This window comes from Ranitomeya imitator, chromosome 1 (assembly GCF_032444005.1).
Source record: "Ranitomeya imitator isolate aRanImi1 chromosome 1, aRanImi1.pri, whole genome shotgun sequence".
Lineage (NCBI taxonomy): Eukaryota > Metazoa > Chordata > Amphibia > Anura > Dendrobatidae > Ranitomeya > Ranitomeya imitator.
This window is the reverse complement of record NC_091282.1, coordinates 847,225,531-847,249,366: the sequence shown is the minus strand read 5'-3', so window position 1 is coordinate 847,249,366 and position 23,836 is coordinate 847,225,531. Positions and strand designations below refer to the sequence as shown.

The 23,836-nt window shown below is 44.4% G+C and overlaps 1 protein-coding gene across 2 annotated transcripts in view; it reads left to right on the top strand.

Annotated features, from left to right (window-relative positions):
- Window positions 1–2,461: 2,461 nt before the first annotated feature.
- The window catches only part of LOC138651152 (beta-1,4-galactosyltransferase 1-like), a 279,802-nt gene continuing 258,427 nt past the window's right edge, over window positions 2,462–23,836 (top strand). The window contains exon 1 of one of the 2 annotated variants that reach the window (XM_069741180.1): window positions 2,462–2,643. In XM_069741180.1, the coding sequence (XP_069597281.1) occupies window positions 2,505–2,643 (139 nt within the window). In that variant the 5' untranslated portion in view covers window positions 2,462–2,504. The remainder of the gene's footprint in view (window positions 2,644–23,836) is intronic. The other variant, XM_069741172.1, reaches the window with a different exon arrangement.

The following is a 23,836-nucleotide window of genomic DNA, read 5'->3' as shown; positions in this document are numbered from 1 at the left end:
GGGCTCAAATATTCATGAAAACATATATACTGTCTATATATATATATATATATATATATGTCAGTGAGACACATATGTATACCGTATATATTTATATTTAATACAGAGCTAGATAGCTTAAAAGCCGGTAATTCAATTGCCGGCTTTTGCTATCTCCTTCTCAAACCCGACAGGATATGAGACATGGTTTACATACAGTAAATCATTTCATATCCCTTATTTTTTTTACATATTCCTCATTAGTAATGTTACAAGTGTATGTGTGTAAAATTTGGGGGCTCTAGCTGTTAAAATAAAGGGTTAAATCCCAGAAAAAATTGGCGTGAGCAATTTTCTGCGCCAGAGTGGGAAAGCCAGTGACTGAGAGTAGATTTTAATAGCCTAGAGAGGCATCATGGTTATAGGACCCCCCCTCCCCCGGCTAAAAACATCTGCCCCCAGCCACCCCGGAAGAGGCACATCTGTAAGATACACCTATTCTGGCACTTAGCCTCTCTCTTCCCACTCCCCTGTAGCAGTGGGATATGGGGTAATAAAGGGTTAATGTCACCTTGCTATTGTAAGGTGACATTAAGCCAGGTTAAAAATGGAGAGGCGTCAATAAGACACCTATCCATTATTAATCCAATAGTAGTAAATGGTTAATAAAACATGCACACACACATTATGAAAAAAGTATTTTAATGAAATAAAGACACAGGGTGTTGTAATAGTTTATTATACTCTCAATCCAATTGAAGACCCTTGTCACCTGAAACAAAGTTAAAATAAAAAACCAACAATATCCCATACTTCTCCGATGCTCAGTCATGTCCCACGCTGTAAATCGATCTGAAGGGGTTAAATACCGTATATACTCAAGTATAAGCCGACCGAGTATAAGCCGACCCCCCTAATTTTGCCACAAAAAACTGGGAAAACTTATTGACTCGAGTATAAGCCTAGGGTGGAAATGCAGCAGCTACCGGTGAATGTCAAAAATAAAAATAGATCATTATTTCCCCATAGCTGTGCCATATAGTGCTCTGTACCGTTCATTATTGCCCCATAGCTGTGCCCCATATAGTGCTCTGCACCGTTCACAGTTCCCCATAGCTGTGCCCCATATAGTTCTCTGCACCGTTCATAGTTCCCTATAGCTGTGCCATATAGTGCTCTGCACCGTTCATAGTTCCCTATAGCTGTGCCTCATATAGTGCTCTGCACCGTTCATAGTTCCCTATAGCTGTGCCTCATATAGTGCTCTGCACCGTTCATAGTTCCCTATAGCTGTGCCTCATATAGTGCTCTGCACCGTTCATAGTTCCCTATAGCTGTGCCTCATATAGTGCTCTGCACCGTTCATAGTTCCCCATAGAAAGCTGTGCCATTGTCGCTGCTGCTGCAGTAAAAAAAAAAAAAAAAAGCCATACTCACCTCTCTTGATTGCAGCTCCCAGCGTCCGGTCCCAGCGTCTCTCCGCTCTGACTGATCAGGCAGAGGGCGCCGCGCACACTATATGCATCATCGCGCCCTCTGACCTGCACAGTCAGATCGCAGACGCCGGGAAGATGGAGCGACGCCCGGTGGCTGGAACGCGGACAGGTGAATATTACAAACTTACCTGGTCCCGGCGTCCGGCTCCTTCCCCCGCACAGCTGGTCTTCGGTGCCGCAGCTACTTCCTCTATCAGCGGTCACCGTTACCACTGATTAGAGAAATTAATAGGCGGCTCCACCCCTATGGGAGGTGGAGCCGCCTATTCATTTCTCTAATGAGCGGTCCCACGTGACCGCTGAAGAGGGGAAGAAGCTGCAGCACAGAAGACCGTGGGACGGCAGGGGGAGCACCGGGATCGCTGGAAGCAGGTAAGTATGCCTCAGCGCCCTCACTCCCTCACCCGCCGACCCTGCCACCCACCTTGACTCGAGTATAAGCCGAGAGGGGCACTTTCAGCCCAAAAATTTGGGCTGAAAATCTCGGCTTATACTCGAGTATATACGGTAATTTTATAAGCAGGAGCCTACTAATGCAGCCACCCCTGCCTGTAAATATACTACGTGACTTGGCAATATACTACGTGGCTGTGCTATATACTACGTGGACATGCATATTCTAGAATACCCGATGCGTTAGAATCGGGCCACCATCTAGTACATATATAAATGCTAACAATATACATTATAGTGTTTGTTATAAATCAATTACTTATTTAATGGTTAAGCACTTCTCTTTTTCTGCTGCTATTTCTATGTCGACATAAGTCTGCATATATATTTTGTCTGATAAATATGAATATATAATAATTGATAAAGGCATTGCTGTTTCTGGAAACTTAAGTAATATGTCAAGGTATGCGTTGTTTAAATGACCTGTATCTTTGTATGTCCGTGAAAATAATTACAGCTGTACAGTAAGGCAGCATTATGGGGCGGGACTGATGGTGATCTTTCCAGGCAACTAGTTGAAGTGAACAGAGGACACAGCAGTTGGGACTTTGAAGAAACAGGTTACTACTACTAATTATGACTTGGAGCAAAAAATCATTGTTTTATATTTTTTCAGGACTATGCCTTTTCAGCTTTGGTTTCTTGTTTGGGAAATCATCATTCTTGATAATGAACAGCCACTTTACAAATGAGAAAACTAGAGCACATTTTCAAAGTAAGTTGATTTTTTTCCTCTTATCCTTGTGGATTTATTATATGCCTAACGTTTATTCAAAAGTATCAGCTGTGCTTTTGCATGGCACACGCGGCAGGTGTTCATGCTTTTGACTTAGTTTCTATGTATTACACGTCTTTTAAGTAATATTCCTCTTTTCTGCAATAATAGTTTTTTGTTGCAAATTTTTTTTTTTGCAGACGGCAATCAAAAAATCATAGACAATCAAAAGTTATTACAGACATATTAAAATACCATAATGATTCATTAAGATTATATATAATACATGCATATCTACAGCCTAATATTGCTGTGAACACATTTGCGTCAAAAACTTGGAACAGGAAAATGGCAATTATGATAATCTGTAGTTCTCTGGCTTACAATAAAAATTAACGCATCAAATTTTTGGATGGTCAGTTTTAAAAAGTGCCCTATATTATATATAGAATTTCTGAATAGTTGGTAACCCTGCACTTTTTTATTACTCTTATTCAGATGTCTGCATTGCACTTACATGTCCTATTTGTGATTTTCTTGGATAGAACATGTAGCCATTATTATAATCTATGTCTTTGTTTTTCATGGACCATGTATCCATGTATATCTCAAAGAGACATGAACATTTTTTTTTCTCGCAACATATATAAAAAGTGCTAATACAAATCTATGAAAAACACCTGGCATCTGTAGAGTGTAGAGTCCTTTCTCACTCTCTCTTCTAAAGCGCAAGTTCTCATAATTAACAGGGTCATCTCTCTTTCTCCTATTATGGTCAGCAGGGTTCTCTCTTTCCTACAGTGTGTAAGCTCCTATGATCAACAGAGTTCTTGCTGTGCTTTAGAGTGTAAGCTCCTATGACCGGAGGAGTTCGCTTACTTCTCTCTCCAGTAGAGTGTAAATTCTTCTGTTGAGCTAGGTCATCTCGCTCTTCTGTAAAGTGTAAGCTCTTATGGACAGTAGAGTTCTTGCTCTGCTTTAGAGTGTAAGCTCTTATGATAAGCAGGGTCCTCTATCCTGTAGAGTGTAAGCTCTTATGGTAAGCGGGGCCCTCTCTCTCTTTTATAGAGCGTAAGCTCATATGATCAGTGGGGTCCTCTCCTGTAGAGTGTAAGCTCTTATGGTCAGCAGGGTCCTCTCTCTCTCCTGTAGAGTGTAAGCTCTTATGGTCAACAGGGTCCTCTCTCTCTCCATTAGTGTGTATGCTCTTATGGTCAGCAGGGTCCTCTCTCACTCCTGTAGATGGTAAGCTCTTATGATCAGCAGGGTCCTCTCTCTCTTCTGTAGAGTGTAAGCTCTTATGATCAGCAAGGTCCTCTCTCTCTCCTGTAGAGTGTCAGCTCTTATGGTCAGCAGGGTCCTCTCTCTCTCCTGTAGATGGTAAGCTCTTATGGTCAGCAGGGTCCTCTCTCTCTCCTGTAGATGGTAAGCTCTTATGATCAGCAGGGTCCTCTCGCTCTCCTGTAGAGTGTAAGCTCTTATGGTCAGCAGGGTCCTCTCTCTCTCCTGTAGATGGTAAGCTCTTATGGTCAGCAGGGTCCTCTATGTCTTCTGTAGAATGTAAGCTCTTATGGTCAGCTGGGTCCTCTATCTCTTTCGTAGAGCGTAAGCACTTATGGTCAGCAGGGTCCTCTGTCTCTTGTAGAGTGTAAGCTCTTATGCTCACTGGAGTTCTCTCTCTCTCCTGTACAGTGTAAGATCTTACAGTCAGCGGTGTCCTCTCTCTCTTCTGCAGTATAAAATCTCTTATGATCAGCAAGGTCCTCTTTCTCTGCATCTCTTTCACTCTTCACTCTCTTGTGTTTCTTCCAAACAATTACAAGTTGTCCAGTATTGAGACTGACAATAATTTACTTGCCTCAAATCAATTTTTTTGGGGAAAAAATGTATTTTCAGCATATTAAAATTTCAAAAGACCCTATTAACTTGTATTGCAAGCTACTCATAAAGATCTTGGTCGCGAGATCTCTCCTGCAGCCATAGTTGTTGTGTAGCCTCAGCCTAAATGTAGCAGTTAGTAAATGTGGTTTTATGCAATACATTTTCATATATAATGAAAACCCTTAACTTGTCCCCAGTCTTTTATTGTCTTAAAATTCTTATGATGAGATTGTCACACCTATGACTTTTTATGCAATGATTTTTTTTAAATTTTTTACAGAAACATATATAACCAATAGGTTAAAAATATAAATTAAAATTAACGGAGTACAAGCAATGCACCATGCTAGAAATCCAGTTGGACAAGTTCACATAAGAAGTCAGTGGTGAGGGGGAGGCAGGATAATACAACCATTATCAAAGGTTACTGGAAAATGCACAAGGAAGGAGAGTCACTAAATTAAGACCTCTTCTGTTCTGAAGAGGCAATTTGCATATCTAAATTTTATGCAAGTTAATTTAAATGCAAATAATTAATTTGCATTTTGCCGTATTGCATGAAATAAGCATTTAATACAATAAAAAACAGAACTTAATTTTTGGTGCAGTTCTTGACTATATTTGCTCATGCTGCTGTAGGGATTTTGGCCCTCTGTTCAATACAGATATACTCCAGATCTTTCATGTTTCGGGCTGTCACGGGGCAACATTGAGTTTCAGCTCCCTTCAAAGACTTCCTATTAGGTCCAGGTCTGGAAACTGACTAGGACACACCAGGACCTGGACTAAGAAAAATGCTTCTTACCGAGCCACTCATTAGTTGCCATGGCTGTGTGTTCGGGGTCATTATCATGCTGGATGACCCAGCCATGACCCATCTTCAATGCTCTTACTGAGGGAAGGAGGTTGTTTGCCAAAATCACAAAATACATGAACCCATCCATCCTCCCTTCAATACAGTGCAATCATCCTGTCCCCTTTGCAGAAAAGCAATCCCAAAGTATGATGCTTCCCCCACCATGATTCATGGTTGGGACAGTGTTCTTGGGGTTGTACTCATCCTTATTCTTCCTCCAAAATGACAAATGGAGTTGGTTCCAAAAAATTCTATTTTGGTCTCATCTGACCACATGACCTTCTCCCATACCTCCTCTGGATCATCCAGATGGTCATTTGCGAACTTCAAATGGGCCTGAACATGTGCTGCTGTGAGCAGGGGGACCTTGTGTGCCTTGCAGGATTTGAATCCATGAATGCATAGTTTGTTATTAACGGTATTATTTGAGACTGTGGTACCAGCTGTCATGCTTTGATGGTCTTCTGTTAGGAAGGGGGGCGTCAAACTGTCCGTGGAACTGTCCGTGGGACCCTCGCTTTCCCTGTCCTGGTGGTACTCTTAAAGGTAGAGAGGCCCAAGTCTCTGGCCTAAATATGCTCCTATTAATATCCTAAGCTGTCCCCCCTGCTCCCCTGGGAGGCCTGGGACAGAGATATTAGTGTATATACACATAAGACAAACAGGGATAACAAAAAGCAACTTACATACAAAAACACTCACCAAGGGTAGAAACGAATGAAGGAAAGGATAGGAACCTACTAACCAAATGGGAATAGTATAATGAAGAAAGCAAACACCCAATATAGCAGACAACAACCTCCAGCAGCAACTGCAAACTCCAACTTCAGCTCACTAACTCCAGCAAGCCAAGAAACAAAACTTTCACATGCAGTGATAAGAAGATCTGACCAGATTTTATTGAAAGAGAAAATGAGCAGCTCAGGAGCAGTTGTGGATCTGCATGTCTCTAACCAGCATACAAAGAGTTGTTAATATGGATGAGTGAATAGCTTTGGATAACTCCTTACCTGAATAGCTATATTGCTTACTGAATAGCTGCCTCAGTAACCGGGATACCTGGAGCGCTTCCGATAATCAGCTGTTCGACGCCGCAGTTGCATGTGTATCGGCTGTGTAACAGTCACAACACATGCATGAATAGCCTGTTTGTTGGGTTCTCCATGTGTGTGTTTGGACTGTCACACAGCCGTGACACATGCAGCTGATTATCGGGAGCGCTTCAGGTATCCGGGTTCACGAGAGCTATTCGGTAAGTTATATAGCTATTTGGATAAGGAGTTATATTGAAAGCTATTCTCTGCTCCCTAGTCTTTAACCTCTTCAGCTCCAAAGGACAAGCAGTCCATTTAATAAGAGGAACAAAGGATACAAGATAAATGGAAGATATGCGATTCACAGTTCATAAAGATCACCTAACCCCAGATCTTCCAGGAGGACATGACACACTCGTGACACCAGCTTTCTTGTATGTATTTTGGCGTGTTCTAGGAAGCCTGTAAGCGCTATTTCAGGCTTCGTCCATGGTTGTTTGGGAGTGAGGTGCAGAGGGTGGGAATTATTGTCTCACTCCTTAAAGGAGACCCTCAATCTTGGGCATTCTCACTCCCATCCGACTTATTGTCACTCCAGTCAGTTGATAGATTTTTTTGTGACTCTTGGCCTCGATTATGATGACTCTGTCCTGGCAAATTAATTTTGTTCAGAATTCCATAGATCGGCCACTGAGACCCAGTGGAATGACCTCACCCTTAGGAAACAGTTTTGTCAGGGCCTATCTTAACAGTTAAAAGACGCTTCACCCCGGTACAGTGAACCGCAAGATAGGGGTGTGCTTTCACTGTGGTAAGATGGGTCATTTTATTGGGGTTTGTCTATCTATACCTAAACACCAGAAACCGTCGGAAGTTTTCTGACCCCAGGTTGTGTGAAAAATTACAACCTGGGCGTATATATGTCCTCCACAGGTTTTTCCTACCTGCAGAAGTGGTATAGGTATGAAAACTGAGACAATATTTGTCCTACTGGATATTGTGACCGGAGTCACTATATTGGATGCTCGGTATGCACAGATCCATAGTCTTACCTGTCGTAAGCTTGCGAAGTCCCTCCCCATATTTGCGAAAGACTCTGCACCTCTTGGTCAGGAAAGCTTTATGCAAATAGCATCCCTTTGTGTAGGGGATCTTCAATGTGAGAATCTTTCTTGTTACCTTATGGAAGGCCTCCCTACTCCTATTGTGTTTGGTCTTCCCTGGTTGACTAAAGGTACCTTCACACATAACGATATCGTTAACGATATCGTTGCTTTTTGTGATGTAGCAACGATATCGTTAAGGAAATCGTTATGTGTGACAGCGACCAACGATCAGGCCCCTGCTGGGAGATCGTTGGTCGCTGAACAAAGTCCAGAACTTTATTTCGTCGCTGGATCTCCCGTGGACATCGCTGGATCGGCGTGTGTGACACCAATCCAGCGATGTCTTCACTGGTAACCAGGGTAAACATCGGGTAACTAAGCGCAGGGCCGCGCTTAGTAACCCGATGTTTACCCTGGTTACCAGCGTAAAAGTAAAAAAAAACAAACACTACATACTTACCTACCGCTGTCTGTCCCCGGCGCTGTGCTCTGCACTCCTCCTGCACTGGCTGTGAGCGTCGGTCAGCCGGAAAGCAGAGCGGTGACGTCACCGCTCTGCTTTCCGGCCGCTGTGCTCACAGCCAGTACAGGAGGAGTGCAGAGAAGCAGAGCGCCGGGGACAGACAGCCGTAGGTAAGTATGTACTGTTTGTTTTTTTTTACTTTTACGCTGGTAACCAGGGTAAACATCGGGTTACTAAGCGCGGGCCTGCGCTTAGTAACCCGATGTTTACCCTGGTTACCCGTGGACTTCGGGATCGTTGGTCGCTGGAGAGCTGTCTGTGTGACAGCTCTCCAGCGACAAAACAGCGACGCTGCAGAGACTAGAGAGATAATTAAGTGGAGTGATTTTTGCAATAATAATTGCTTAGGTACTATTATCTCTAATGTCTCCACTAAAAACATTCCATCTTTTCTCTCTGATTTTGAGGAGGTGTTCTCTGAAAAGGTATGTCAAGAACTGCCTCTCCATTGTGTGTATGACTGTCCTGTTAACATGCTTCTGGGTGCAAAATTGCCCAAGACCAGATTATATTACCAGTCAGGGAGACAGGCCAAGAAAGACTATATCTCTGACTTCCTTTTCAATTCAGGTGGGGTATATAATGAGAACAGACATGGTGCACATCACAGTATTCCTTGAATTCTTTATCTAGCATTCACGTGTATTTGTGTCTACTGATGAACAACCTTTGGGGAAACGCGTTGAGGCATTACCTATGAGATAAATAACTCCCACTTATATACTACTAGAAATAGGCCTGATGCTATCGCATCAGGAGTGCGGTGAAATTAACATCTGTGTATGCTTAGTGGTGCTGACAGGAGTAGCGGACATGTCTCACACCGCTTGCGCTTTCCAACATACCATATTTTTCAGATTATAAGACACTCCGGATTATAAGACGCACTCCAAAATTTGAGGAGAAAAATAAGAAAAAAATATTTTTTAATAAAATGGTGGTGCTTATAATCCTTGAACCTTATTGCTTACCGGAGGTAGTGGCTGCATGAAGCGGAGTCCCAGGGTCGCTGCTGGAGGAGACAGGAGTGGGGTGATGCTGCAGGCCGCAGGCAGGGATGAAGGGGGCTCCAATGTGCGGCGTGCTGCTGCAGGGGTCTTGTGCTGCTGCAGGAGTCTCTGGGTGCCCGGCGATTGCTGGCCGGTGCTGCGGGTGTCTCCGGTGTCCAGCGGTGCTGTGTGGGTGTCTGGCGCTGCCAGGGGCTCTGTCATCATTTTGCGGCAGGCCAGAGCCCCGGCACTTCCACGGTTCCATGTGCGGTGGTCTCCGGGAATATGGCCATCACTGGGGGCAGCGCATGCGCAGATGGTGAACTCGGGACTAAGATCTTGAGAAATGAGATCTCAGCGCTGAAATCTCATCTTTGGAGATCTTCGTCCCGAGATCACCATCTGCTCATGTGCTGCACCCGGCGGCGCCCATATTCCCGCAAACCACTACACATGGAACTGTGGAAGTGCCTGGGATCTGGCCTGTCGCAAAATGTCAGCAGAGCTCCGAGCAGCGCCGGGCACACCCGCAACACTGGCCAGCAACCGCCGGACACCCTGTATGTCACTTGCGCAGGCGCAGTTCATGGCCTTGCGGCCACAAACTGCATCTGCGCAAGTGACACTGCTGTGGTGCCTTATGGGATTCGGGGACAGCGGACGGAAGTCCCAACTGGCGATTATTATATATGATACATTTACAAGGCACATAAGTCAAATGATATAAGTAATCCCCTTTTTTCATATCACTAAATATCAAGAGACACTAAGCACAGACACTTTGTTCATTCATCTGTTTTTCATTATCAATGTTATGTGTGGATGTTAATCTAACTGTAGTAAAATGAATCAAAATATTCTGTTAATGTGTTTTAGGAATATAACCACCAGATGGTACTAATAAGCACATTTGAGGCTTTGATGTGAGACAAGTTACTAGCCACTTGTTCTGTTGCTCTGACACCTAGTGGTGTGGTTATGTCCAGAAAGTGTCTATGCATGCAGAAGTTTGCTCCCATTAGTGTCTTATGTATATGACCTACAATTGATGCAGCTATCAATTGTAGTTGTGAGGAATTCATTGCTTATCAAACACCCTGGGCAAACTTTAAGCGATGCTATAATTGTCCTTGAACCTAAGAATAGGGACGTACAGGGATTTGCAGGGACAGCCGTAGAGGAGCAGGGATGCCAATTGTTGTATCATCTAGGGTGCCAACCTCTGCTGCAAGGTAGACCCAGAGGTTAGGGCTAGCTAGGGCTTGTCTCTGGGTGGATATTTTTTTACTATTTGTGCTTTTGTTTGTTCTTTGTGAGTTATCTCTATATTTGAAAGTATATCTAATTAAAATTACAGGTTTTAATAGGTCTTTTCTGATGGCAATCGATACAGAGTGACTACAGACTTATCGATTTGGACCAGACAACCCCTTTAAGCAGATGAGACAAATTCACATTTTTTTGCAATATATTTGTTCATAATGTAAATTTATATTTTTTACTAAAGTCCCTAAAAACATTGTTTATTGTTCTAAAGTTTTTCTAAAATTATTCTGCTCATGATGTCAAGACTATGAAAAACTCTGAAAAGTAGCATATTACATACTAAGGAAAGCAGCATACAAATCCACTATGACAGGTTCGTATAGGAAGTCAATAACATGAATAAATCATATACCATGAGACCTGGGGCTCTTTCAAATTTAGTTTTTTCATATTCATATTTCAGTTCTATCCAGAGGTGTATCTAGTGGGGGGCAGCCAGTGCATTTGCCCCGGGTGCAGCCGGGCCGCCTAATGCGGCAGTCCACAGTGTCTCCCCTGGCGGCTGCATTCTTCTGGCCCCCCGCACTGAGAGTCGGCTGTTCTTTATGCCAGCTGACAGCTGTCTCAGAGAAGCTGCAGCGTGTCGGCTCCCAGGGATCAATTGTACTCGCATCTTACAGAAGCAAGTACAATCGAGGCTCTGACTGCCGGGTCAGAGACACACGAGCAGCGTGATCAGAACATGTGATCACGCTGCTGACATCACTCGCCCGCACTGCAGAGGCAAACACTAGTGGTAAGTGCTCCAGTGGAGCTGAAGACACCGATAATTAAATGCATGGCAGGATTTATTATGTGTGGGGAGAATTTGAGTGGGGGTGAGGGTTTTTAATGTGTGTGGGGAGAATTGGAGTATGGATGGGGGGATTTATTGTGTGGAGGGAGAATTGGAGTGGGGATGGGAGTGTCTAATGTGTGTGGGGAGAATTTGAGTGGGGACGGGGGGATTTATTATGTGTGGGGAAAATTGGAGTGGGGATAGAAGTGTTTAATGTGTGTGGGGAGAATTTGAGTGGGGATGGGGGATTTATTATGTCTGGGGAGAATTGGAGTGGGGATCGGGTGTTTAATGTGTGCGGGGAGAACTGGAGTGAGGATAGGGGATTTATTGTGTTTGAGGAGAATTTGAGTAGGGATGGGGGGATTTATTATGTGTGGGGAGAATTGGAGTGGGGATGGGGGATTTATTGAGCGCAGGGAGAATTGGAGTGGGGATGGGGTGTTTAATGTATTGGAGGAGATTTGGAGTGGAGATGGGTTTATTTATTGTGTGTGGGGAGATTTGTATTGGGGATGGGGGGATTTAATGTGTGGGGGAAGATCTGAGGACACAAAATTAAGAGCAAAGGGGGAGATGAGGGGGCATGTATGAGGAAACAGAATGGGGGAATGGGGGGCACGTGTGATGAAACAGTATGGGGGAAAGAGGGCATGTATGAGGAATCAGTACTGGGTAATGGGGGGCATATATGAGGAAACAGTATGGGGGAATGGGTGCTGACATTATGGGGAGTGAACTGGGAAATGTATGCAGACACAGTATGTATACCGATGTGAAAAATGTATGTGGACAGAGTACGGGGAGTGAGGGAGATGGGATGTGTGCAGACACAGTGTGGGGAGTCAGGTGAGCAGGCAGTAAAGAAAATGAGGAGGTAAATATATGAGGAGACAATATGGTGAACAGAGGGAATGTGAGAGGAGACATAAAAGGAGGGAGGGAAATAGTTTGAGGACACAGTATGGGGGGAGAAATGTGAGTAATGGCGTGGCATGGAGGGACAGTGTAAGGGCACAGCCAGGAGGGGACAGTATACCAAGGAGGGGGGAGTGTGATGAGAGGGTACAGTATGAATACTGGGCCCTATAAGGGGTAAAAGTATGAGAGCACAGTGTGAAGAGGGGGCCGGTATGGAAAGGAGAGGTCAGTTTAAAGAGCATGTATCATAAGAGGGACAATGTGGGGATCATATTTTGGGCAGACAATATTGTGAGTGGCAATTTTTTATTCAGGAGCATTATAATGACACTTCTATCTTTAAGGATATCATGTGGAGTTTTTCTGCAAAAGAGCGGAAAAGATGGAAGTCTGCAGAGACGAGCTGTGGATGAGAAAACTCATCATTCGGTCTAGACAAGATGAAGAAAAGAAGGAGAACGACTCCAGAGACGATGTCATCTACAAGGTACCTGGATATAAATTCTCATCTTTTTATTTGTTAGGAGTAGTGATGAGCAAACGTGCTTGGCGAGCACCGAGTATTTCCGGGATTTTTTAGCAGGAGCTCGGGTCTCCTCCTTTTAATTATGGTGCTTTTTAGGCTACGTTCACATTAGCGTCGCGTCGCTGTTGCGTCGGCGACGCAGCGGCGACGCGCCCCTATGTTTAACATAGGGGACGCGTGCGTCTTTTTGCACGCGTTTTCCGACACGTGCGTCGTTTTAGACGCTAGCGTCGGACGCAAGAAAACGCTACAAGTTGCATTTTTCTTGCGTCCGATTTCGGCAAAAAACGACGCACGTTTTTCCGTGCGTCGCCGCTGCGTCGCCGACGCAACAGCGACGCGACGCTAATGTGAACGTAGACTTAGAGCGACAAACAATATGCAGGGATTGTCTGCCATGCACTGTAATACCGCAGCCATCTTTGTTGTGGTATTACAGTGATAGGCTGGTCACACAGCGTCATCAGGTCAATATGAGACCTGGCGCTGCCCTGCTCTCCGCATTCTGCTGAGATAGGGTCAAAGTCGTTCTTTGAATAGTCAGTGTGGGTCTGCTAGTGTTCAGTCCACAAATCCTGATAAACCAACAGTCCTTTTTAGGGCTAATTTGGCGATACATAGATTGCAGTGCTAGGTAGGCAAGGGAGTCTATGTTCACGTATCCACATCAGTGCAAGGCCTGCAGGCACTGTATGTGAGTACATAGATCTCACTGCATACCTAAAAAAGCTTCATTACTGTCTGCTGCTGCTTATTTTATATATGCCTAGCTGCAGTTATCAGTGGCATTTTTTTGCAGCTTATACCTGCTCATTTTATTATACAGCAATCCATAGCCCCCTTTTTTCTACATTTATTTGCTTGGTTACGCTGCAGACTACAGCCTGGTCATTGCAATACAAGAGCCTGCAAATCTAAGAATTTACAATAAAAAAATTTGTCCTAGGCACCTAGGCATCAGATGTGAGTGCACCAAAAATCTGTCCTTTTTTGTACTATCTAATATTTGATAGTGTCTTACAACATTTTTGGACACCATTTTGCTGCCCCAAAAATCTGTAGCTGGCCTAAAAATATTTAGCTAGAGTTCTTAGATTTATCACTGTGAGTTGTATACCATACACATTGCATATCATTGCACAAAATATCTTACAATTTTAGTACTCCGATTTTTTTTTTAGTGTCATAGCCAACTTATTGACACAATTTTGGTGTGCATAAAAAAATCAAGGCCACATTTTGATCAGTCTGTTATCTCTGGCTGATGCCTGCTGTATCTGTAGTGTCAAAATCAATGCCTTGCAGGCATATGTTGCATTGTTCTGTCTGCTAGCCTTGGTCTACTCAGTATTTAGTGTTTTCAAAAAAATGTAAAAAAAATATATGGTCTGTTATCTCCGTCAGACACCTGGTGTAACTGTGGTGTCAAAATCTTCACTTTGTAGGCATACGTTGCATTGTTCTGTCTGCTAACCTTGATCTACTCAGTATCATCACTATCGAAGCTACCGCCTCACCAACACCGGAGCTCCTGCAACCCTCAACCTACTGTCTCCTTCCCCATAATCCTGTAGACTGTAAGCCCGCAAGGGCAGGGTCCTCGCCCCTCTGTATTAGTCCATCATTGTTAGTTTGTTTACTGTATGTGATATCTGTAACTTGTATGTAACCCCTTCTCATGTACAGCACCATGGAATCAATGGTGCTATATAAATAAATAATAATAATATTAATATTTAGTTTTTTCAAAAATTTGCAAAAAAAAAAAATAAAAAAGTATGCAGTCTGTTATCTCCGTCAGATGCCTAGTGTATCTGTGGTGTCAAAATCTTCGCTTCGCAGGCATACGTTGTTAGGGTTGGCGGAACGCACTGAATATATTTATTAGGTGAGATAGGTGCATTCGCAACCCGGGATCCACCGTGCAGGAAAGAACCTGCTGCTAAGTAAGGTGGTGAAGTAAATTAGTATAAACGAACTCTGTTACTTCACAGAGCCCATAGTAACTAGAACACTGTGCCCTGTTTAGCTCACAGGGGACACAGCTACTGAGTAGAGCCGACAGTGGTCATGCAGTCCAAACCAAACAAGCTGCTCCTCTCCAGTAGAGCCGGTATTCTAATGGCTATTAGCCAGCCCTGAATTCACTCATAAGAAACTCCTCGCCGGAGTTGCCAGCATTCTAGGGGCTTATTTCAGCCGGGTCCCTGACTGCATACACACAAAAACTCCTCGCCAGAGGTGCCAGCATTCTAGGGGCTTATTTCAGCCGAGTCCCTGACCACACACACGACCACACTGGTGCTGAGCTCGTACATATTTGATACTAGCGCATGGCCGTGCGGTCATGAGAACCTTTACAGCTGCAGCAACTTCAGGACCTTCCCAGAAGGACCAATGGAAGGCTGCCACAGAACTTGATCAGGTACAGGGCCTTCCTGGAGGACCAATGCAAGTTGCTGCAGTACGTGAGCAAAGCAGGACTTAGTCCCAGGGACTGTGTGTAAAGCAGGACTTAGTCCCAGAAAAGCCTGCTCGCCGCACACCAGTCCAGGGTACAATAGCAGAGCCTGGAGAGGCAGCAGTAACCCTTTGCACAGTATCAGATTCAATGAGACGCTGAGACCTACGTCTCCGCTAAGCAGGCTCCACTGCGGCCAATGCAGAATGGGAGACCGCAGCACACAAGGTTTGAGATTCCCCCTGTGTAGTGGCAGGAACTCCCCCCTCCTAGGGCCCCCCTCTTTGAGCCTCGCTATGCTCAAAAGCTGCAATGAGCAGCAGTGCCCGAATGTGCTCCACAGGTTCCCAGGTTCTGTCCTCTAGGCTGTGACCCTTCCAGTCCACCAGATAAAATTTCTTGCCACGTACCACCTTGCACCCTACGATAGCATTCACCTCAAACTCATCCGTGGATGAACCTGACATCCCGGCAGATGACTAGGAAAACTAGGACAAATGGACGTGCTTTAAGAGAGAGTCGTGGAAGGTGGCGGTGATACCAAGGCGCGGAGGAATGGCCAAACGGTAGACCACAGGGTTGACCTGTTCCAGAACCTTGAACGGGCCAATGTAGCGAGGCGCAAACTTAGTGGACTCAACTCGCAGCCTGATGTTATGGGCGGAGAGCAACACTAAGTCGCCAAGAGCAAAGGTCAGAGTGAGGCGCCGGTGTGTATCAGCAGAAACCCTCATTCTCTCCTTGGTATCTCCTGTGTGCGGTCCCAAATGTCATGTGCCTCCATCGCCCAGTCTGCCACCCTAGAATCGATGGATGACACGAGCATGGGCACAGGGACACGCGGATGCTGGCCGTAATTAAGGAGAAAAGGAGTCTGCCCAGTGGAATCGGCTACAGCATTGTTCAAAGCAAATTCCGCCCAAGGTAGCAAAGATGCCCAGTCATCCTGCCTAGCAGAGACAAAATGTCGCAAATATGTCACCAGAGTCTGGTTGGTCCTCTCTACCAACCCATTCGTCTGGGGATGATATGCAGAGGAGAGATTCAACTCAATGCTGAGTAAACGGCAGAGCTCTCTCCAAAACCGAGACGCGAACTGGGGACCTCGGTCACTGACAATTTTATCAGGCATTCCATGTAAACGGAAAATATGCTTTATGAATAACGCCACCAAGTCCCGTGCAGAAGGTAACCGTGGAAGCGGCACCAAGTGCACCATCTTAGAGAAAAGAATGGTGACCACCCAGATAACGGTGCAGTTACGAGACTTGAGTAAGCCCACCACGAAGTCCATCCCGACCATCTCCCAGGGCCTGTCTGCCACCGACAGGGGGTAAAGCAACCCAGCAGGCTGTTGCCGAGGAGACCGATTCTGGGAGCAGGAAAGGCATGCTCGAATATAATCCCCGATGTCACGGGCCATATGCGGCCACCAATACGTCCTCGCCAAAAGATCAGATGTCCTTTTGGTCCCAAAATGGCCACTTACTCTGGACGAGTGAGCCCAAGAGAAATCCTCCGGTCGCAAATTCACTGGCACGAAAGTCTTGCCCGGGGGCATGGACTCTAGCGAAACCAGAGCCACAGTTGTTAGGCTCTCTGGACAATTAGCCAAGGCTTCTCCTCCTCAGATGACACTACGGAGTGTGAGAGAGCATCGGCACGAATGTTCTTCTCCCCGGAGAGAAAATGAAAAGTAAAATGAAACCGGGAGAAGAACAGGGACCATCTAGGCTGGCGAGAATTCAGCCACTGGGCCGTCTGTAGATATACAGTACCAAGTTCTTGTGGTCAGTGAATACCTGGAAGGGAAAGCGAGCTCCCTCCAAGAAGTGTCTCCACTCTGAGAAAGCTAACTTCATGGCTAGCAACTCCCTGTCCCTGATAGAATAATTTCTCTCCGCCGGTGTGAAGGTCTTGGAGAAGAAGAAGCAAGGATGCTTCTGACCTTAAGCATCCTTTTGGAAAAGGACTGCTCCAGCACCAATGGATGAGGCATCCACCTCCATGATAAATGGCTTATCTACATTGGGGCGATGTAGAATGGGAGCGCTAGGGAAGTGTGACTTAATCGAGAGAAAGGCTTTGGAGACATCCTCCGAACACAACTTGGGATTTGCTCCCTTCTTGGTGAGGGCAACCAAGGGAGCTACCAAAGTTGAGACGTGTGGAATGAACTGGCGATAGTAATTAATGAACCCCATAAATCGCTGCACCGCTTTAAGTGAGTGGGGTTCCTGCCAGTCCATCACAGCCTGTAGCTTGGCAGGATCCATAGCCAAACCCTGGGCACAGATGATATAACCAAGGAAAGGCAAGGACTCCTGCTCAAACACACACTTCTCTAACTTGGCGTAGAGGGAGTTTGCCCATAAGAGGTCGAAGACTTTGTGAACATCTCTCTGATGGGAGTCAATATCTGGAGAGTAGATGAGAATATCATCCAGATAGACTACGACTGAGGTGGCGAGCATATCCCGGAAGATGTCATTTACAAAGTCTTGGAAAATGGCGGGGGGATTACAGAGCCCGAAAGGCATCACCAAATATTCATAGTGCCCATCCCTGGTGTTAAAAGCCGTCTTCTATTCATCCCCCTCATGGATGCAAATCAGGTTGCAAGCACCCCGCAGATCTAATTTAGTAAATACCCATGGCCGTTCGGTCATGAGAACCTTTTATAGCTGCAGCTACTTCAAGACCTTCCCACAAGGGCCAATGCAAGGCTGCCACAGAACTTGATCACATACAGGGCCTTCCTGGAGGACCAATGGAGGTTGCTGCAGTACCAGAGCATGTGACCCTAGACCTCCACTGAGAGATCTCACCCTGGGCATGCTCAGTGTGTGCAAAGCAGGACTTAGTCCCAGAAAAGCCTGCTCACCGCAAACCCGTGCAGGGTACAATAGCAGAGCCTGGAGAGGCAGCAGTAACCCTTTGCACATTATCAGATTCAATGAGACGCTGGGACCGACGTCTCCACTCATCAGGCTCCACTGCGGCCGATGCAGAATCAGAGACTGCAGCAGACAAGGTTCAAGATTCCCCCTGTGCAGCGGCGGGAACTTGACTCCTAACATACGTTGCATTGTTCTGTCTGCTAGCCTTGGTTTACTCAGTATTTCGTGTTTTCAAAAATTGAAAAAAAATAATGAAAATAATATAGTCTGTTATCTTCTTCAGATGCCTGGTGTATCTGTGGTATAAAAATCTTCACTTCGCAGGCATACGTTGCATTCTTCTGTCTGCTAGCCTTGGTCTACTCAGTATTTAGTGTTTTCAAAAATTTCAAAAAAACATTAAAAAAATTAATACAGTCTGTAATCTCTGTCAGACACCTGGTGTATCTGTGGTGTTAAAATCTTCACTTTGCAGGCATATGTTGCATTGTTCTGTCTGTTAGCCTTGGTCTATTCAGTATTTAGTGTTTTCAAACATTACAAAAAAATGTAAAAAATTTATACAGTCTGTTATCTCTGTCAGACGCCTGGTGTATCTGTGGTGTCAAAATCTTCACTTTGCAGGCATACATTGTATTTTTTTGTCTGCTAGCATTGGTGTACTCACTCTTTTTTGTTTAAAAAAATATTAAAAAAACAAAACAAACATATTTTAACTGTCTGTTGTCTTCGTCAGATGCTCGGTGTATCTGTGGTCTCCAAATACTTACTTTTCAGGCATACTGATCTGTTGTGAATTCTGTGGCAGAGCTCCCTCCTGTGGTCACAAGTGGTACTTCGGCTGATTCTCTCTGTGAGCTTCTGTTGGTGGAGGGAAGTGGTACTGCGGCTTCTGAGTTTCCTTCCTCAGGTCATCTGGTGAGGTCGTTAGGTGCTTCTCTACTTAACTCCACCTAATGCTTTGATCCTGGCTTCCTGTCAATGTTCCAGTGTTGGACTTGCTTTTCCCTGGATCATTCCTGTGGCCTGCTGCTCTGCATAGCTAAGTTCTTCTTTGCTATTTGTTTGCTATTTTTTCTGTCCAGCTTGTCTAATTTGTTGCTGGAAGCTCTGGGACGCAAAGGGTGTACCTCCGTGCCGTTAGTTCGGTACGGAGGGTCTTTTTGCCCCCTTTGCGTGGTTTTCTTTAGGGTTTTGTGTAGACCGCAAAGTTACCTTTTCTATCCTCGATCTGTTAAGAAAGTCGGGCCTCACTTTGCTGAATCTATTTCATCTCTACGTTTGTCTTTTCATCTTAACTCACAGTCATTATATGTGGGGGGCTGCCTTTTCCTTTGGGGTATTTCTCTGAGGCAAGGTAGGCTTATTTTCTATCTTCAGGCTAGTTAGTTTCTCAGGCTGTGCCGAGTTGCATAGGCAGAGTTAGGCGCAATCCACGGCTGCCTCTAGTGTTGTTTGGAGAGGATTAGGGATTGCGGTCTGCAGAGTTCCCACGTCTCAGAGCTCGTTCTATGATTTTGGGTTATTGTCAGATCACTGTATGTGCTCTGACCGCTATGTCCATTGTAGTACTGAATTGCCTTTCATAACACTGATCACATATAATTTTTCTCCAAATAAATCCATTTATATGGAGCTTTAGAAATATTTCAGTAGTCCATTTAAAATGGGCAAAGGACGGGGAAGTTGACGTGATGCTGATGGTGCATGCAGAGGACGAGGCCGTGGCCAAGCTGAAAGTGGGCCACAACAAATACCCACATCTTTGCGCTCTACTTTCCTGTCCCAGTTTCTATGGGACCGCAGCACACCACTATTGAAGCCAGAGCAGTGTACAACGGTTGTTGGTTGGATAGCGGATAATACTTCCAGTCACTTAGCCATCACCACCACAACTGTGTCTTCCACACGGTCAAGTCTGAGTAGCAATGAGTGTGGACCTGAAATTAATGACCCTGATACCTCCTTTCTCCCACCATGCCGAGTGCCCTGAGACAAGTGATCCCACACTGGGACACTCCAAAGAGCTGTTCTCTGGACTCTCGGCCAGTCAACTTGAAGTGGGGTCAGATGAGATTGCATGTAGCGATGCCCAAAAGATTTGATCAGCCACGGTCACATAAAGGCGATGATGGGAAAGTGTCACTAGAAGTGGACGATGATGAGACAATTGCCAGAAAGTCAGGAGGAAGAGCAGGGTGCGGATGTGGAAGACGAGGTGGTGGATGACATAGTGACTGGCCCAACATTGCAGGAGGACATGCAGAGCAAGGACAGCAGCAAACATGGGGAAGGGGGCATATCACCCCAACAGGCAGGAAGAAGCAGTGTGGTGGCCACAGACAGAAGGCGTGCATCCATTCCCCATAACACCAACATGATGGAAGTTGCCAATCCAACTGTTAGATCTTCCCGAGTCTGGTTATTTTTAAAGACTCTGCCGATAACCCCAAACAGGCCATTTTCAGCACCTGCCATGCCCGCATCAGCAGGGGTAGCAAAACAACCAGCCTGACCACCACCAGCATGATCAGGCACATGGCAGCAAAGCGCCCAACTTTGTGGGCCGAACCCCAGGCTCCAGGATTTAATGTATTCATCAAGGCTGCGGATATTACACCAAAGTCTGATCCCAAGTTTGTGTGCTGCAATCAAATCCATTGTTATCCCTGAAAATTCTGAAATTGGAGTGACACTGTCAGTAGATGAAAAAATATGTGAAGATTGAGCCCGCCAGGTCGCTTCCCGAGTGTCCCAATCTATACTGCATCACCTGGTCGGCTGACACCGATATGGCTATCAAAAAGATATATTATACAAAATTATAATACAATACAGGTACAAAATATATTGTCAATGGAAATTATCAATATACCACAATAGTCTGTGTGCAACCAAGGAAGAAACGACCCCCCACACAAGGGGGTAGGTCAGACAACACATGAAGGATAAGATAATCCACGTGCACTACTATAGCTACCATAAATATGAGGGGTGCAAGGTCAGTAGTAAAAACAATAATGATCAAGAGAAGAGAAAAATCACTACTGCAATTATGCACACTAAACCCCAAAATAGTAAAAAATGTCTGCATAAACTTTATTGGCACATAGTTCAACACTTATCATAAAACATAATTAAAAACAATAGTGGGTACACCTATTCAACATCCTGGAAAAATAACAACAAATCTTCAGTCTTATAAAGCATGCAAACCCGTATTTAGACCTATAATTAGTTCCATAAACATTGTACATTCTAATATTTAGTATAAATCAGGGTATGCATAACCATAAACTATAGAAAGGGTCTGCTTCCTATCAAGACCTTTGTGAAGCAATAAAAGGTCATAAAATCCACAGCTATCGGCTATCTTACAAGACTAAATGGAAAATCTCACAGGCGCAATTGCCAGTTTTGCAGGCCAAGGTGTAAAAGATAAAAAATGAAAGTAAATACCGAAGTTAGACAATATGATGCCCCTGTTGTTCCCAATGTGGCAATCGACAGCGCAAATATCCCAAACAATAGGGAAGAGCTTACACCAGCAGCCAAAGGATCAAAAGAATGAGTTCAAGGAAGGGGCAAAGATCAAGTACCAGGATGCCACTGGAGGAACCAAGTGCGGCCCCACGCGTATTGCCGTAACACGTACAGCTTCGACAGGGGAAGTGCCATACTCATGGCCAGAATGGTATAAATACCTATTTAGCCCCTGCTTGATTGCAGTCCGATGGCTGCCAGCCGGCAAGAGCGAATATGAGCACATAGGAAAGGCAAGTCACATGGGTAAACATCACAGCCCAGAAATGAAGTGTGAGCATGCGCGAGATGAACGCGTGAGATGGAATGCAAAACGCGTATGTTAGTACGCTTGTAAAGAACATAAACAGGGACTAACGCATGCACAGCTCCTGGGAGTTTTTGTCTAAAGAAGTTTGTGAATATATAAACTAGCATCCTTGCCACAGTTCACAAGCAAAGTTTGGAAATAAAGTAGATATACAGGCTGATGTATTGTCCAAATGGGACAGGCCAGGTTTAAAAATGTAAGGCAAATAAAAACAAAGACCCCAAAAAGGGGGTGGAGAGAGAGAAAAAATCCACAAAGTATACATATATATATATATATATATATATATATATATATATATATATATATATATATATATATGTATATATATAGTTGTAATAATAATAAAAAAATGAAAAATAAAAAATAATAGTAGTAATAAATAACAGAAAATAACCAATGAAAATAATAATAATAATAATAATAATAATAATAAAAGTAAATATAAATAAAATATAAAAAATAACAAAATATAAATAAAAAATAGATAAATAATAATAGATAATAATAAATAAAGAAAATAAAAGTAAATACAAATGAATAACTGTCATAGAGTAAAATACATCAACCCATCTTGCAACCAACATACAATTATCTTTATTTTCAGGCTGTGCTGTAGAAAACGGATTAAATAGATGTAAAAACACATATACAAGGGATGCTTACAAAATTACTCACAAAGATTGTCATAAAAACAAAGACAAATGTATCCAATGAGTAGCAAATTTATCATCCGGAGCTTTGACGCAGGTAAGAAAAACTTGTTTTAATAGATCCAGGGTTATTCAATCTCAGTGGGCGAACCATATCCAGAAGAACAACAGGCTGCCTCCAAGACACAGGTAAGATGTCCTAATAGATCCAGTGTTAGCCAATTTCAATAGACGAACCATATCCAGAGGAACAACAGGCTGACTCTGAGAACATTGACACAGGTAAGATGGGCTTGTTCCAGTAGATCCAAAACCATCTTCATCCCATAGGTAACCTTCTTCCTGGGTAAAGAGTATTTTAGAAGTAAACATCTGTCAACATAGTCAACCCAGGAAACCTGTAAACAGCAGCTCCTCATTAAGACCTATGGGAGCAATGGAATTCAAAGTAAAAATTCAATGGGATTCAGATTATAGTAACTGTTTCCTCGTGCAGCCACCTCTGATAGAAACAGACATTCTCTCCAAACCCACAACCCACGTATTGGTGGTCTTGCCCAAATGATGGGTCAAAAAATGCACCTCCACAGATGTCAAAGGCTTACCCTTAAGTTGGTCTGAGGGAGCCAAATGAATGGTGGAAAAATGTTTTTGAATTCTACGTCGAATTTCCTTAGATGTCTGGTCTACGTACACCTGTCGGCAAGGACAAATTAAGGCATAAATTACACAACTTGTTTTGCAATTTATATATGATCTAAGGGAATGCCTTGTCCCATCAGTGGGATGGACAAATGTGTCCCTGGTGGCTTGCATGTGGGGACAGATGTTACAGCAAAAGATTCCCTCAGAGTAATCCCTCGCTGTAACCTTGTGGTTCGTCTAGTGTAGTGACTTCATGTGAGGATGTCACCCAAATTGGGAGCCCTTCTGGCCGTAAGCAATGGTTGTTCACTTACAATACTACTTGTCTGCAGATCAGTAGCCAGAATCCCCCAATGCCTCTGTCAAAGCAAATCAAAGCATCAAGACTGGAAACTTAAAGCAATATGTGTTAGGGGTCAAGTTCCCGCCTCTGCACAGGGGGAATCTCGGGCCATCTCCGCTGCGATCTCCCATTCTTCTCCTGCTGCAGTGGAGCCTGCTCAGTGGAGACGTCGGTCCCAGCGTCTTGCTCAGTCTCACTCTGTGCAAAGTGTTACTGCTGCTTTTCCAGCTTCTGCCATTGATGCCAGTGCTGGGCAGCGGCGAGCAGATGCTTTTGGGACTAAGTCCTGCTTTTCCCCTTCTGAGCATGCCCGGCGTAAGATCTCTCATTGGAGATCAAGGGTCACATGCTTAGATACTGCAGCAAAACTCATCGGTTCTCCAGGAAGGTCCTGAAGT